A 16,322-nucleotide genomic window follows, 5' to 3' on the forward strand; every position below is an offset into this window, starting at 1 on the left:
ATGCTTTGGGCTGTCATCACAGTTTCTCTTCTCATCACAAGTGACTCCATCGCCGTCAGTTGCTCTGTCACGATCGCCCTTGTTTTTTCCATCTTTCTCTCCACCCACTCTCTTAACAGGAATATTACGGTATTTCTCTTGACTGGCCTTGTCATTTCTGTTTTCACTTTTGTTGACTTTTTTCCCTAGTTACCATTGATCTTTTGTAACTGTTTGTAGTCCAGGATTTTATCCTCTGCTTCACTGCTGCTTTGAGTGCTCTCAGTTCTGCCTGCCCTTTCCGCTTTTCTTTGAATACAAAGTCCCTTCTCATTATTCTCTGCGGTGTTGTCTCTCTCATCTATGTCTCCTTTTGATGATGGTACTCTAGGAGTGTCCAAGTCCGAATCGGAGTCTGAATGGCTCTCGTGACTAAGTTCGGGGCGAAGAAAAGAAGATGGAACCACATGCTCAGGGTTAATTGATTTCTCACCGATCCATTCCATGATCACTCTACGCAAGTACTTTGTATAGCGCGTGGGGCACTTATGAAGACATTTGAAGGTGACACCGCCTGCGATTGACCTGAAGTGGTAATGTGAGAAAAAAATGATCGGGCTGTACAGGCGTACACAGCCATAATCAACACCACAACGCCGCATATATTAGAGCATGTCTGAAGGGGGTATTGAGATGCACAGCTGAATCCACATTTGTGCTCCCGTTCAGTGAAAACGTTACTTGAAGTGTGACACTCGAAAACGGAGTAGTCGGATAAACATTCTCCATAAATGTGCTCGATGAATTGCTCTAATCTAGGCAAGAGGGCGACTGGTACGCTCCAAGCCAGTGAGTCACCATAGACTATTTTCTTTTTTTCCCGATCAACATGGCACATTGTCCAGTGACAACCACTCCGGGATCCGCTTGCAATGAATACATTGCCACTTGAATCCTTACCCACATTAAGGACAAAGATCAAACTCGTTGGCTTTGACTGGCCATCTGGAAGAGAGCGAGCCACGAACGCCTCTACATCCAACACGTGATTGATGTGAACTCAAAGAGTTTTTTTCTGTGAAATATTTAGATCGTCAAGCAACCAATGTACATGATCAGATGAGATCCACCGATCGCAACAAACATTCGCCATTTCATTGGGTGACATTTGTATACCATCGACCTGCTTATCAAATTTTTCTCCGTAAATAAGATTTTGGAACTTTTTGATAGAATTAGTGGCAGGATGGCTTATCACAGAAAGTGGGCGAGGGTAGGTCGATGCAAACCAATCGAGTTCTTTCTCGACAGCTCTCTTAATACCTATTGCCTCGGTAATCCGAAGCATGCCTTTGATTCCATCGTCATCAAAACAATCCAAAGAACTTTCCGCGTAGCAATAGCTTCTTAACTCTCCTCATTTCATCCCCCCATGACTCTAACGTATGCCTATCTGGAATATACTGCAAACTCAGTAAATTCGATTATTGTTTCAGTTGGTCGTGAACTTCTACCTCCCATTTCTGGGCCTTTTTAGGTGAAGAAAACGGCATTCAAAAGCTTGAAATCTGGTTAATTCACTCAGAGTTCCTGAGGTCAGGTCTTTGCTATTTTGCTTAGCCGAAAACATCTGTAATTATAGAAAAAAATTATAACCCAAGTTATGCCTTGGCTTTACATTAATACTTCACAACGAAAACCATTCAAGTTACTCTGCACGCAAGAAACATGAAATTAAGTGAAACTGATACCTTCTGCAATGGGACAAAGACGATAGTAATCCGAAAAGTCAAGCAAGAAAGCCAAAAATTCTCCGGCGTACAACTTCAATTATCCGGCACGACTTAAACATTTCAGCACGACTTCAACTTTCCCGCGCGACTTTAACATTCCGGCGCGACTTTAACTTTCCGGCACGAATTTAACATTCCGGCACGACTTTTAATTTTCCGGAACGTCTTTCTCTGGTCTGTAAAAATTAAAGTTGAAGTCTTGCCAGCTAAAAACTGAGGTGGTGAAAATTAAAGTTGAGTTGGTGGAAAAATGTTGATGAGAAGAACGAGATGGTTCTTATGTCAATCGCAACGTCACGCAACACTTGAAAGGCACTGCGTATGCACCTGCTGCAAAAGAGTAGTTGACTGAGTAGGAGGGCCGGACGGGAACTGATACCGACCGAGCGCAGCGATTGAAAGAGAGCCAAATATTTTCCTGTCCGGCCCCACCTTAGTCAGTGAACACGAATTTATAATATGATTGTCACACTGTCTTTTTCTTTCTTCTTTCGCATCTCGTAGGCCCTCGCGCGGGGATTTTCTTTTAATTGTTTCGATAAAAGCGCCCGGGAGATCGTACTGGTATTAGGATAAATCGACATTATCACTTAAAAAATGCGTGGCCGGCTTTATTTAAAAGCATGGTAGAGTTTAACATAGGAAGAACGTAGTAAAACACTAAAATCCAAAACGATTGGCAAAAAAAAAGAGAAAAAATTAATAAATGCACGCGCACGAGTCGGAGCTATTCCTGTCAGCGGTGAAATACAGGAATGGCTCCAGTCTCCGGTCGTCCGCCTGAACTGAATAATTAGTTTAGTCAATGAAACCAGTCAGCGGATGACTTTATCGCCGGAATATCGCTGAACGACCTTGCTGAACAAGAAAGGCCTTCTCTTCGTTATATAAGTAACCATTTCCTGTTTCACACATCGGTATTTTTCACTCGCATTGATATTTCATCGTTCCGCTTCGAGACACAGACAAACAAGAGTTAAGATATAACTTATTACTTTTACTATTTTTATCATCCAATTACAGGTCGGAGCCATTCCTGTATTTAGTCGCTTGTCGGTGTTTTGGGTACCCCCGCGTTTTTGGTATAACGCTCAACCATCGATTATGATGGCCCAGTGAAATACAAATCCAAGGAATCGCTGTCAAAAGTCATTACATCTTCCAACATTCCGAAACAAGACTCCTCAAGATGAATATACCCGAGCAAGGGCACAAAACTCCACATACTGTGTCTCTGATTGTTGAGGATGGGAAGGAATTCAAGACGCTTTCACATATTCTTTCCACAGCAAGTCCCTTCTTTGAAAAACTTCTCTCCAGCAACATGAAAGAGAATCAGGAGGGGGTTATTCGATTGGAGGTCTTCACGGAGTCGCTGATGAAAGATGTTCTCGAGTTTATTCAGACTGGTAACGTTCGGATTTCGACTCGTGAAAATGCCGAAGAGCTCGTTGCAGCAGCGGATTACCTATGTCTCTCCAAGCTCAAGTCGTTCGCTGGGAAGTTTATCGAGCAGACCATGTCCTCTTCAAACTGCGTTTCAACTTACTTCATGGCGGAAAAATTCGATCATTCCGAGCTGTTAGACAGCGTGCGGAAGTTCATCTTATCAAATTTTGCCGACGTCGCACAAACAGAAAACTTCCCACGTTTACCGAGTCACGAAGTTGAACAGTTGGTGTCCAGCGACGATATTGTTATCAATTCAGAGGAAGACGTTTTCAATGCAATTTTCAAGTGGACCCTTCACAAGAAAAGTGAAAGAAGCAAAGAATTCTGTAAACTCTTCAGTCACGTTCGATTGACCTTTCTGTCGCGTGACTTTTTACTGAACGATGTCGTGACAAACGAAATTGTGACAGAAAATGAAGACTGTATTGATCGCGTGAACAGTGCGTTAGCTTGGATGAATCGAAAAACTGACTGCGACCTTTCCCGGCCGTATTCTCCAAGGAAGGCAATGGAGACATGTGTCATTGCAATATGGGGAGAGGATAAGACATTCCGCCCTCTTTTCTATGTTCCTGAAAATAATGATTTTTATCAGCTACCGGGTATGGCCGAACCGGACTGTGTACCACAGCATGTCTTCTCATGCCGAGGGAAACTATTCTTTGTTGCCCAGGAAGTAAATAAATCGCAATATTATGACCCAGACTCCAACTGCTGGCATCCAGCACCATGGACGATGACCGATTCAAAGCCTAATTGGTGCAAAACTAACCGTCGAGAGATAGGCAAACTATTTCTTCGCGCAGTGTTAGTTGTCGAAAACAAAATTTGTTTTATTGAAGAAAATCTACAAATTTATTCAAGCTGTCTCTGTCAATTTAACTTGGACAAGAAATCCACGACTCGCTCGAAGGACTGGTTAAAAACAATAAGGACTTGTCTCGTTACTTTGGGCCAGTACATCTACGTCATTGGAGGGACAAAATCCGACGTAAATATCGTCTCCCATTGCTCTAGGTATGACATCGTGAAAAACAAATGGCAGAAATTGGCAAACTTACGCTTAGCAAGATTTAGAGCCCTTGGAATTGGAACACAAGAAAAGATTTTCGTCGCTGGAGGATGGCTCGACTTCGGCGGTGAGATTACCAACACGTGTGAGGTTTACAGTGTATTGACTGATGAGTGGCATTTAATTGGTCGTTTAACATTTCCCCGGGACATTGGAAACATGCTATCGATCGATGAATCTTTGTACGTATTGGGTGGAGTTTGCCATCCCGTTCTTGGAAAGATATGGTCAGTTGAAAGCTACGAACACGAAAAAGATGAGTGGAAAGAAAACCGACATTTCCTTGACATTCACAAAATCATGACGTTCACAGCGTGTACCTTTAGACTGTTGAAAGACGTGTCAGTTAAGCTGAAGCACCATGGCAACTCTTAATCAATATCAAAGCCTCATGCATTAGTATGATATCCATATGTTAGACCCCATTTTGTTGGGGTTGAGTGCCAAGGAAATTTTCTGGTCGTGTCCATGGAAACTGTTGGGTTTCATGAAGTAAGTCAGTCAGGAGCACATACTCTTCCATTCCATTCTACATCCTGTCTTTCTTCAATGATCACCCATGTAATGATCCAGTACAATCACGTTACTTCATTACAGTCCTTTCATATCATTCAGTAGTCCTACAGTGATTTCATTAATGTTGCTATAGTACTCAATACACTACAGAACAGTTTAAAGAAACAGCCACCTTTCCACACAAAATATATTGCCGGTTACGTAGAATAGTCCATTTTACAGTTACGTGCTTAGGCACGTCACGCGGAAAGAAATAAACGGTATTCCGCCAGCGCGGGACCTCTCCTTCGCACTCATGCGCGCTCGACTAAAAACTGAATAAAATATTCCATAACAATCAGATAGTCGCACGTCTAGGTATACCCAGGGGCTAGTAATGGTAAAATCTGTGGACGGTTTTCATACTTAATAACCAGTAATTTTCATTTGCGTGTGATAGGCACGTGGAAAGCATCTGAATAGTATGTGTAAATATCTTCCCTTTCAAACTGTTTTCTCATGCTTTTCAATAAGTTTATACTGCTGGGGCGTTGGAGTCCTGACGGCGATTAGTGAATGATCCGACCCCAGCGAATTCCTTGACTCGTCCCCAATGGTCAAAATGGGTGTAACCATAGGATAAAAGGAAGAAGTGTGATGGGTAAGGAGAAAGCAAGAGAGGAAGTTCTCTTCCTCTTTCTCCTTCCCGCCACTCCTTTTCACCCCATTTCAGCGCCGCGCATATTTTGAAAACGACTGGGGACGAGTCGAAAAATCAACAAACATCGTATTGCACCATCGCTGTCTGAAGTAGTCTCGTAATCGCCACAGCCCTTTTTCGTAAGAAAAACTTTAACACGGCGGCTGTTCATTGTGTTTATAGCCTAAACATATTTCGATAAACTTTGCCGTTAGACTCACCAAGTCTTAACACTTTCCACAACTCCTAAAGGAGCTGACAGAGCTGAAGATGAATTTGTCCGATCAAACCGAGTCTGAATCGCCTAAAACTGTCTCTCTTACAACATGTCTTCTCATACCGGGGGAAATTATTTTTCTTTTCCAAAGAAGAACATTTATGTTATCGGTGAGGTTAGAGAAATAAATATTATTAAACGATGCTCGAAGTTTGATATCGAGGAAAACAAATGGGAGAAGTTAGCGGATTTAAACCTAACGAGGTATGATGCCCTCGGAGTTGGAACAAAAGAAAAGATTTACGTCGCTTGAGGGTGGCTGGACTTTGATGAGATTACCAACACGTGTGAAGTTTACAATAAGTCCACAGATGAGTGGAACTTGATGTGTCGTTTAACAGTTTTCCGGCCTTTTGGAAACTTGGTGTTTGTTGGTAATTCTTTGTACGCGGTGGGTGGTGCTGTATATGATTTCTTTGGAAAGATATGGTCAATTGAGGGCTACGACCAAGAAAAAGATGATTGGGAAGAAAAGGAACGTACCCTCTGCGTTGAAAACATTTCGCCGTACCAAGCCTCTTCCTTTACACTTTTGAAAGAGGAGTCAGTCAAGTTGAAACGTTACAAAGGTATCTTTCGCTGAGAAGTCCTTCCGGTTTCGGGAAACCCAAACCAAAGTAACGATAGATCTTTAAGAACACTGCACTACGTTCCTACGTCCCTTAAAAAACCATTTTGTTCTCGTCAAGTTCTGTTCCAACAATTATCTCAACCTTTTTACATCCTAACATTAGTATGAATGTTCTTCATAATGTACGCTATACTTTCCCAAGGTGCTGACATGGAGAATTTGTTTAACAACCAAGAGCTTCTTCAGTTGGTGATCACTTCCTTTATTCCCATTACCTCAATGTTTGATTCAGGAGTGATATTGTAAGGAGAAATTAGATGCTGGTCACTATTAGTAGCGAAAGGGTTAAGCGACCCTATGCAAATTTCCAGGGGGTCTGTCACCCCTTTAGAAACCAAAAGTTTGACAAACTCTTTTAGTTTGTGTTTCCACTAAGAGTCTAACCACTAGATAATATAGAATCCTTGTGTTACTCAGATGTCAAAATGAAGAAAATAACTGTTCTGTATTCTAATGAAAAGTTCTCTACTGAAGGGAAAATAATTTCCAGTGATTTTATGGGGGAAAAAATGAAATTGCAAGCTTTCATTTCCTAAAACTATTAATGAATAAAAGAACACCATATTGCTTGATTTAAAAATGTAATTTCTGATTTTTGAGTAACATGGGAACAAATTAGTCAGAAATTAATATTCTGATGGCACATTGAAGAGTTTTGCATGGCATCATGGAAGTTTTGGATTATTTAAGCATTTTGTGGGAAAATTAAGTCATTCTAGGTCAGTCAGTCCTATGTTTGACCACTTTCTTTTTTGTGTTTGTTATAATTTTGGTTTTCCAACTCCTTGTAAAATATCATTACAATCACTGCTATTTCTTTGTGATTAGTGGTGCAACCAGGTTAGTTTACATTTTTCTTAGGGTGTTGTGCTGCTTTGTTAGATGAGGAATACGTTTCCACTCATTTTTTGGCCACATCTACAGAGTGGATTTTTTAGTGGTTTTTCGTATCTGACATAGTACAGGTTCTTTTTTTAGAACCCCTAGTTTAAGGGTGCACATGTTAAAATTGTATCAGGATGCGTATACTAGAAGACTGACTGACTCATCCTAAATAAACTTTTTGTCTCATGTGAGTGTGGTCAGAATTACATTTTTATTGGATGAACTTTGTGTATTCCTGAGAAACAAAAGCACATAAGCTCATGTTCTCTTGACCAAGTTTAATATTGTGAGAATTTGAGCAAGGCCTTAAAGAGTGTTACTCTACAGAGTTATAAATCAGAGCTTCTGCCAATCAACAGCATCATCATTTTGAACGAATGGTCATTTTTTATTTACAAATACCTACCTATCAGTATCAATAGAATGCTTCATTATCCTCAGAGTAATGCATAATTTCCTTATCTATTTGCAAGTTTGACAACAGTTCACTCATAGTAGGCTTGGGATCAAGTTGTATTTTTTCGAGAAGACTCTCTGCAGCTTCCTGGCTTACTCTTCGCCACTTGTCTATTAAACATTTCAGCTCCATGATGTCATTCTACAAAAATCAGGAACAACCAAGAGTCACTATCAAAAGTATAAAATCACAACCACAGGCATCCTAACTATGGTTACAGGTATCCCAACAGTGGCCACAGGCATCCTAACTGTGGTCACAGACAGAGAGCCCATCCAGCCAGATGTTGGGCGGGTAAATTTGTCAGGCTTCATTTTTCTTATATTTCTTTGTACGCATTTTGCCAGTGAGTATCAATTTATTCCTTGCTTACCTTATTTCTGTACATTTTGACAAGATTTAGCTTTCTCAGGGAGTCTTCTCTCTCTTGTATTATTTTGATTAAATTTTTTTTCTCAGTCTGAAGCTGGTGTAAAGCTGACCCAGTTTCCTTAGGAATGGGAATCTCATTGTAATCTTGACTGTTAATATATCTACATCTTTTTGGTGTATCAAAATTTTCCTGCAATAGAAAAGATAAATCAATCTAAATATAACTGATTTATGATTTTTCTACCATTAAATTTCAGTAAGATATCACAAGATTTTCAGGGAGTTTTAGGCAAGTGACTCAAAACTACATATATGACAAACAGAAACTCTCCAACCCAAAATTAGCAAAAACCATGTTTTTTAACCCTTTACACCCTAACAGCAGTATACACATTCTCAATACTACTCTCTATACCTGTCCCTGGGCAATGACAACAAGAATTTGTTTAACCATCAAGAGCTTCTTTTGTTGGTGATCATATTTGTTATTCTCAGTACCTTTATGTGTGATTTGGAGATGATATTGTAACAGGAAATTAGATGTTTGTTACTCTTAGGGGTCAAAGGCTTAAGTCATTTTAATTCTGAATCTGTCCTTACTTTACCATAAATCATCAATGAATTAGCTATATGTTACCTGATTGTCAGAAAGAAAACAGCGCTTTATTACTGGAGAAACAAATGGTGACGACACTCTTCGCAGCCCACATGATCTTTTACATGATGCTGGTGTATACTGAGTGAAAATGAAAAGTTTTAAATAAGAATGTGTTTATTTGATTGTACACTCACATATAAATAATTATCTCATAACTAATTCATCTGATGAAATATCATTTAATTTAGTGATGCATTATTTACAAAAGGACAGATTCCTCTTTCTGGTGGGAATCATAATTTCCTCTATATTATAGTAGTCAAGCTCAGCTCACCAAATTCTTCTTTACATTCAGAGTTCAAAGTAATAGAATTGCATTATTTATCATTATGGGTGTTTCTCATCTGTTCAACAATTTATTTTTGAAGCTTTTAAATGAGATGACAAAGCCCACTTAGTCCAAATACAAATATATTTAGTAGTATGACTGTAAGCATCATAATAGCTGTAATCAGTTAATAGTACCTTCTGATTTACGCATGAAGAACTCCCAATGTTTCTTGTAGATGGTGTTCTTGACTGTGGTGGTGTTGACTCTGTAGAAATAGAGCAGCACTGCTTCATGTTATGAAATTTGAAAAATATTATAATGTAGCCCTTTTAAAGCTGCAATGATGTGACAACTTCCAATATTAATTTAAAAAAAAACAAACAATGAAATTATAATATTATATTCTGTGCAATTCATCATTCATCATAAGGCTTGGAAAACAGCTGTACAAGATATGGTGGTAGAGAGGTTTGTGTCCTAGAGTCCTGATTGAAAGGTTTGAGTTTAAGCCCTGAGAAGGTCCTTGTGTTATGTTCTTGGGCAGGATACTCTGCTCTCACATTGCCTCCCTTCATCAAGTAATGTACATGGGTAATGAAAAACTGTGACAGAAACTGAAACCCTGTAATGTCTGTGATGGACTAATATCCAGTTCAGGAGAGAAGAGCAATACTCCTAATTCTTCACCCTATTGAAACTGGTAAAACAATCAGGATAGCAACACAGATGAAGATATTGATCAAAAAATGAATTTATACTGTTAGATAAAATTTTGCAAATAGCTGAAACATAAATAAATTGCTAGTGGCATTCTGTTCTCAAACACACAAATTTTTGTGATTTCACATTGTTGTATTAGGACATGGCTAAGCTATTGTTCTGCCGATTAGATCTTTTTTTTTTGCCATATCCTTGTTGCTGTCGCCATAATGGTGTGATTGCAGTCCCAAATATCCCACATGATGGGCTTTTGTTTTCCCTTGGCTGCCTTCACCTTTAACCTTTTGGCCACACAGCAGTATGTTGTGATGACAGAGACCCAGTGTAATTTTTAAAAATTGTCTGGAATTACTTTTAAATGAAATTTTCTTGAATGCTTTATGAGTGGTCTTGGAAACTTTGAGGACCTACTTGATCAATAACATGTAGAAGAAAAGATGATCATAGTTTTCTTGCAGTTCTCATAGCTTCTTTGTAATCCCTGTCAAGTTAAACTACTTTTAATCTACTAAGTCTGATCTGTACTTTCTTTCTGATTAGGAAAATTAAATGACAACAAAATGTTGCACACAAATTCAGTAAGAGATCATTTTGACGAGCATGATATGAAACCAGGTAAATGTACCATTGTTCTACCTGGCCAATGTTTTATGTAAAAACTCAGCTATAAACACAATTCAGGCCTGGAAAATGGAAATTGTTGTCCACAGGATGACTACAGCTGAACCTGGATTAAGTGGCACTGTATTATATTGTCACCCTGTGTTAAGCAATTGGCTGTCAAAGTTCTGAATTTGTCTCCCCTTAATAATTAATTTAATGTAATTTTCACCTCTATTATGCTGTCGCTGTCACCCTTTACTGACACAATGGCCTGTTTTTATTGTTTTCCACCTGTATTGAATGGTCACTGAAAGCGGATCACTCCAGTAAAACTGATAATTGTTGAAATAATTTTCAATCCATGTCTTTCTCCCAAAATCAGAGTAAACAGTATTAGTTGTGTATTGTTTTTTATGAAACCCCTTATCTGTGGAACCTGCATTAAGCGGTCGACTTCTATCAAACGGTCACCCCGCCATTCCCCGTGGTTGACCGCGTAAAGTAATACAGGTACGACTGTTATTAAATGTTCGTTTCGGCCCGACCTCGGTTCAAGAGGCCAGATGAAGAGACAGTTCAATACGTTCAGGGGTGGCGTTGTGCGAAAAAGGATATCAAATAGTAGAGCCTTGGAGAATTATGGTGAAAAAAACAAAGAAAAATTCACAGGTTCTCACACCGAGGTAAATCCTTCGTTTTACATTAGTGGAGTACCTTCAGAAGTATTTGAAATTCCCGCCACATTGTCCGCCATAATTCATGTTTTCATTTTGTGATTAACAGTACGCATGAGCAAATGGCCTGTTCACTGGCCCGAAATCACGCGGGGTCACGGAACTTCCTGTCTGTAGTAAAGAAACTGCATGAAAATGAGAAAAATGTTTTATTATTGACGGAACCAACTTTACACATGTTGTCACACAAAGAGAGAGAAGGATGTAAATCCATCTTGAACAAACTTCCTCAACAGGATTTAATAAATCTCACGGATACAGTAACGAACCGAGTAGTATCGCCAGAAAATACTACTGGTAAGGTTTTACAAGTATTTCGCTTTTGTGTATATATCTTAGTGGACGTTTTGGCGTGTAATATCACAGAGTATGTTTACGAGTTGTGCCGTATTTTGACGAGGATGAGTGAAAATACAAACAAAGAGAACGAATATTCAGCAATGCTACACACCAAAACGACTAATAAGTAATTTCTTCTCACACTGCTTTATTTTACATCCATTTCTTATCAAGCGGGAAAAGTGAGGGGTATTACAAGATAATTTGATTTCATCAACTGAGTTGATACTGTAGACTGGCTACCATAAAGAATTTCTAAAGCAGACATTTTGTCCATAAGCCCTTCATCAGATGTTCAAAGGTCAGCCTTAGAAACTACTTCACAAGTGTTTTGAAACCCCACAAATAAATTATCTTCTTGTCAAGTTTCTACGTCGTCCAACTCGTCCGTTTTCATTGCTTTGTATGCTACAGTAGATTTTCAACTCATTATTTGAACCTTAGGATTAAGTGAAATAAGTACATTTGTGTATTTCTAAGTTAACTTGACCTTCTAGTTTTCCTGTATTTCTCGCTTCGGCCAATAATTAGTAACTAAACATTTGGGAAAGGTTTGTATATAACCTCATACTATTCTAAAACAAAGCTGTAATCCCAAAGGCAGTTTATTCATTTCACCATCCACTAGCCCACTTTTGAAACATGGATAAAATTAAACCAGATCTAGAGCAGGACAATTCAAACCTCCCATAATTCTGTTGATCACCCTCCCTTACAGAGGCAGTCAATGCCATTCTAAGTTACAGCCATACAGCCTCACAGTTGCTGAAAAGGAAGAAAGTAAAGAGAGAACATATCTATCAGTACTTGGCAGAAAAAGGGATAATTGAACCTGTTGCGTCTGACAAGCCCACCTTGATAAAAAGGGCATTATTGTATTGGGGCTCTAGCAAAGAGGTGAGTTTCTAGGGTTTATTTGAATGCAAGTTTCAGTTGAGTAAGGTGATTTGTGCTATTAAATATGTGATTTGATTCCTCACCCGCTTTACCAAGCTTCATTCTGTAACCTTTTGATCCCTAACAGGAACTAACAACAAATTTTTCCTTACAGTGTTATGCTATAATCTAACTGACAGAAAAACACTACAATCCTACAAACTCAACTTCTTTGTTAAACAACAAGTGATATTCTTAATAGGGAGTGACTCCTTAAGGCAGTACAGTACTTATGCTCAATAAACTCACTTAAGCCCACTACAGTCTATATCTTAGCTCACCACTGAGCCAAACTCACAGTTTTCTCCAATGTTTCTTCTTCTTCTTCTCTCCCACTTTCTAAACAGCTGGTCACTCCAGACAACAACAACTACAATTACTATATAACTGAGTCCTTATATACATTCACAAAGTGTTTTGGAACATTTCAGAAGTTTACAAAAGAACTGTTTTAGTAGTATTATGTAATAACTGTGTGACCCGACGAAATGTTCCAGAAAGTTCTGTGGTATGCATGTCAGCTTGACTAAGCAGTCTGGAGATTTCTAGAAGCTTATACCTACAACAACAATTACTCATAACAACAGTAGTACCCCTGAGTCACATTAAGGTCATGAGTAAAGAGGAGATGATCACCAACTTAAGACTGAGGCTCTTGATTGTTAAACAAATTCTCCTTATCAGCATGTTAGGAAGTGTATAGAGAACAGTATGGAGAATATGCATACTGATGTTAGGTTGTAAAGGGTTAATTATGTTAAAATGTTTGAACCCTCTCCAAAAATGTTCAATTCATTCACTATGGAGTGGAGAGGATGTTTCTTAGTAAACCCACCATTTAGAGGTGTTGTAAAGACTTCCTCTTTAAACTTTAGATTTTAAAAGTACAAATTAAACTTAGAAATTTCTGAGAGCCTTAGCAAACTTTGCTAGACACGCATGTCAAAGCAAACCATATCTTTGTTGTGAACTTCACATTCGAGAATCTGTCTCAAAATAGAAATTCCATAAGACACGATATATTTCTAACAGTCGCATACAGCCAAATTCTTCAATAGCACGTGTACTGATATGGTGCCCTTCAAAAGATAAGTTATGCATAAATGACATAATAGACATGAAAGGTGTCAAGGATGTATGTGACTTCTCATGGTATACCTCTTGATATACCCTAAAAATTCAGTGAGATGTTGTGTTAGGACCCAGTGTTGTAAAGTAAAGCTTATATCTATTCTTAGAACTGTACAATGGAAGAAATCCTGACATGTATGCTGGATAAAAGAACTTGAACAGGTTTGTCATGAATCTGTCTTTTCTTTTTCTCTATAGGATAGTGAAGAGGAGATTGAAAATGAGTCTGAAAACCTGACAGCATCAGAGCCTAAGTCAGCAATTTCATGCAGTGATACTAGCTATGCAAATCCTCCCTTTGACAACAGTGTTGATGGACAGCAGTTAGCTGAATATTTTATACCCTGGTTCTACAAAATCTTGAACTCTTTCAATACCCTCTCTGACAACACTTCACAGGAATGGGGTCCACAGCATTTTTGGGAAGATGCAAAAGGATCAGTGCTTGTAGTATCTAATGGACAAGTATTTGATGAGTGCCAAGGAGCGATGGCAGTTAGTACAAAACTTCAAGAACTTGTTTGCAAAGAAAAAATACTCTTTAATGCAAATTTAAGTGGGGCAAGGGGCCACATAGATGCTTATGGACTTGTCAAAATATCAGTTGGAGGCACAGTCCACAGATTTTCCAACTGCCTTGGAATTTTCGAACAATCATTCGGACTCATTCGAGACCCACAGATGCAAAATAACTGGAAAATTAAATTTACTGAGCTAAAACTCAAAGCACAGCAACAACAAAATGAAGTGGAAGGTATCACAAAAAAGGCTATTACATAAACTAAGAAGAGAATGTAATATCAATAGACTGTAGTGTTAATGTAAATGTGTAGGACAAGGATAGTGGACAGTGTCACTATTTTAACACTATGGCTGTTTTCTTAAATAGTGAGCGTCACTTTTTTTCTTGTTTTCAAGTACTTGCCAAATATATGAATTAGAGAAAAAAAAACAGGAGGAAAAAATTTCTTTCTCTATTTCTTCACCAAGTTCAAAACTTACCATCTTTCTTGTTCTATTTACAAACATGACACTATTGACATTGCTGATCCTAGCAGTAGGTATCCAGTTAGATCCCACCATGGTTAGATTGCTCCCTGTAAGATTGCTCCACTCGAAAGTTAGATTGCTCCATCAAATAAGTTACTTTGCTCCAAACATAAGTTACTTCACTCCATGTTGTTATGTGAAGTATTTCTTAGCAATGATCTTTAAAGTTCATTGGTGATGATGTGTCTTATGATACATATATATATATATATATATATATATATTTAGGTGGCTAGATGTATAGTGATGATGGAATAAATGATTGTGGTTACACTTTGTGAGTCCATTACATGAGGTTTTATTTGTTCTTTCTGCGTAGCTTGGATTTATTTCAAGAGCGCACAAGCAATTATATTAATTTATTGTTAGATAAGATATACATATCATTTGGTGAATTATCAATTTAGATAGCTTAGTTTTGCTACCTTTACCTTAGTTTTCTACATGGAACGAAGTAACTTGTGTTAGGAGTGACATAACTTATTTGATGGAGCAATCTAACTTTTGAGTGGAGCAATCTAACCTTTGGTTGGAGCAATCTAACTGGGAGCAATCTAACTATGGTGCAATCTGACCATAATTTTAGCAGTATACAGAATGAGTGTCATATGAACATAGTAATAAGCCCTGCTCACTATAGAGTCTCTGTGGCTCAGCGGTAGAGCATCAGAGTGTGGACTCTGAAAGTCTTAGCTTCAATTCCTCATAGAGACTCAGAATTTTTTCTTTGCTTTACGCTTGTGATGAGATGAAAAAACATCTTTCTCTATTTCTTTATCAAGCTCAAAACTTCCCATCTCTCTTATTCTATTTATATGAGTTATATAGACAAGTTTGTGATAGACAAGTTTGTGTCTTTTATACACAGTTAAAAAATATCTTTAACCCTTTCACAACAGAGATCTCATTAATGAGTTTCCTTACTGTCTGCCAAACAATTCTTATGAGGTTTGTTTGGAGAATTTGTTATTGAATCAACAAATCATTGTCTGACTGATATTTTTCTTTTTTTCCATTACTTCTCTGCTTCAAGGTTTTCATTGTATTGTACTAAAGTTTGACCACTGAGGAATATCAAAAGATATTCTGCAGTTTAGGTTGGGGGATTTTGGTCTCTTGATGTGATTAGAACAACCACATTCAACTGATATTTGATGAATAATAATACTATCTGTTGGGTATACAAAATTATAAAATGAAACATTCTCAACAAATAACAAAAACACTCTTGACAATCAAAATATTTGTGAAAAGTGAAAATATACCATTTATCACGTGAAAATATCTATTCAGCCTCGCCAATTTCCTGCTATTAGAAATTGTTTAATTTTCAACCCCAAACAGTTGAATAAATATGTGAGAATTTTTTCTGAATTCATCAACTGACAAGGTATAGTAGACAAATTATCCATTATCAATAACAAATAACATTTTAAAAGCGATGGCTCTCATGAATTGAATCAGGCAGGAACAAGGAACATCCTTTTTACTTTGTGTGTATGTTTGTCTTGGCCATTGTTTTTTTTTTCCTCTTGGCCTTCAGGAGAAGGAAACACATGATAAAAAAGCTTGATCAAAATCTTAGTTCATTGTGCTGTTTACCGTAAGCATAGTCAGGTTTGAACTCAGAAATGAGAAGAACTTGTTTTTGTTTACTCCAAAAAAGCAGAACCAGGAAAGAGGGACTGTTCCTAGCTATGGTTTCTAAGTCCTACAGTCAAGTGAGGATTGCGTGACCGTACATTTAAAGCATGACCATAGATGTTG

The 16,322-nt window shown here is 38.1% G+C and overlaps 3 protein-coding genes across 4 annotated transcripts; 2 read left to right on the plus strand and 1 right to left on the minus strand.

Moving 5' to 3' along the window:
- The first annotated feature begins 2,585 nt into the window (after positions 1–2,585).
- On the plus strand, positions 2,586–4,909 carry LOC113680787 (kelch-like protein 40). 2 transcript variants are annotated; one of them, XM_089203863.1, is made up of 2 exons: positions 2,586–2,689; positions 2,796–4,909. In XM_089203863.1, the coding sequence occupies exon 2, from the start codon at positions 2,962–2,964 to the stop codon at positions 4,669–4,671; it is 1,710 nt and encodes a 569-aa protein (XP_089059989.1). In that variant the 5' UTR covers positions 2,586–2,689; positions 2,796–2,961; the 3' UTR covers positions 4,672–4,909. The 2 variants fall into 2 exon arrangements, with proteins under 2 accessions (XP_089059989.1, XP_027053639.2); XM_027197838.2 differs by having other exon boundaries at positions 2,601–2,663.
- A 2,567-nt stretch (positions 4,910–7,476) lies between these two features.
- LOC113680790 (swi5-dependent recombination DNA repair protein 1 homolog) lies at positions 7,477–11,224 on the minus strand. Its single transcript, XM_089203867.1, has 5 exons — positions 11,080–11,224; positions 9,237–9,307; positions 8,751–8,849; positions 8,115–8,303; positions 7,477–7,882 (listed from the first exon to the last, which is right to left on the minus strand). The coding sequence occupies exons 1-5, from the start codon at positions 11,117–11,119 to the stop codon at positions 7,700–7,702; spliced, it is 582 nt and encodes a 193-aa protein (XP_089059993.1). The 5' UTR covers positions 11,120–11,224; the 3' UTR covers positions 7,477–7,699.
- On the plus strand, positions 11,182–15,934 carry LOC113680789 (uncharacterized protein C3orf38 homolog). Its single transcript, XM_027197841.2, has 3 exons — positions 11,182–11,396; positions 12,157–12,335; positions 13,704–15,934. The coding sequence occupies exons 1-3, from the start codon at positions 11,276–11,278 to the stop codon at positions 14,283–14,285; spliced, it is 882 nt and encodes a 293-aa protein (XP_027053642.2). The 5' UTR covers positions 11,182–11,275; the 3' UTR covers positions 14,286–15,934.
- Positions 15,935–16,322: the final 388 nt, after the last annotated feature.

Source organism: Pocillopora damicornis, chromosome 4, assembly GCF_964200805.1.
Source record: "Pocillopora damicornis chromosome 4, jaPocDami1.2, whole genome shotgun sequence".
Taxonomy (NCBI): Eukaryota; Metazoa; Cnidaria; class Anthozoa; order Scleractinia; family Pocilloporidae; genus Pocillopora; species Pocillopora damicornis.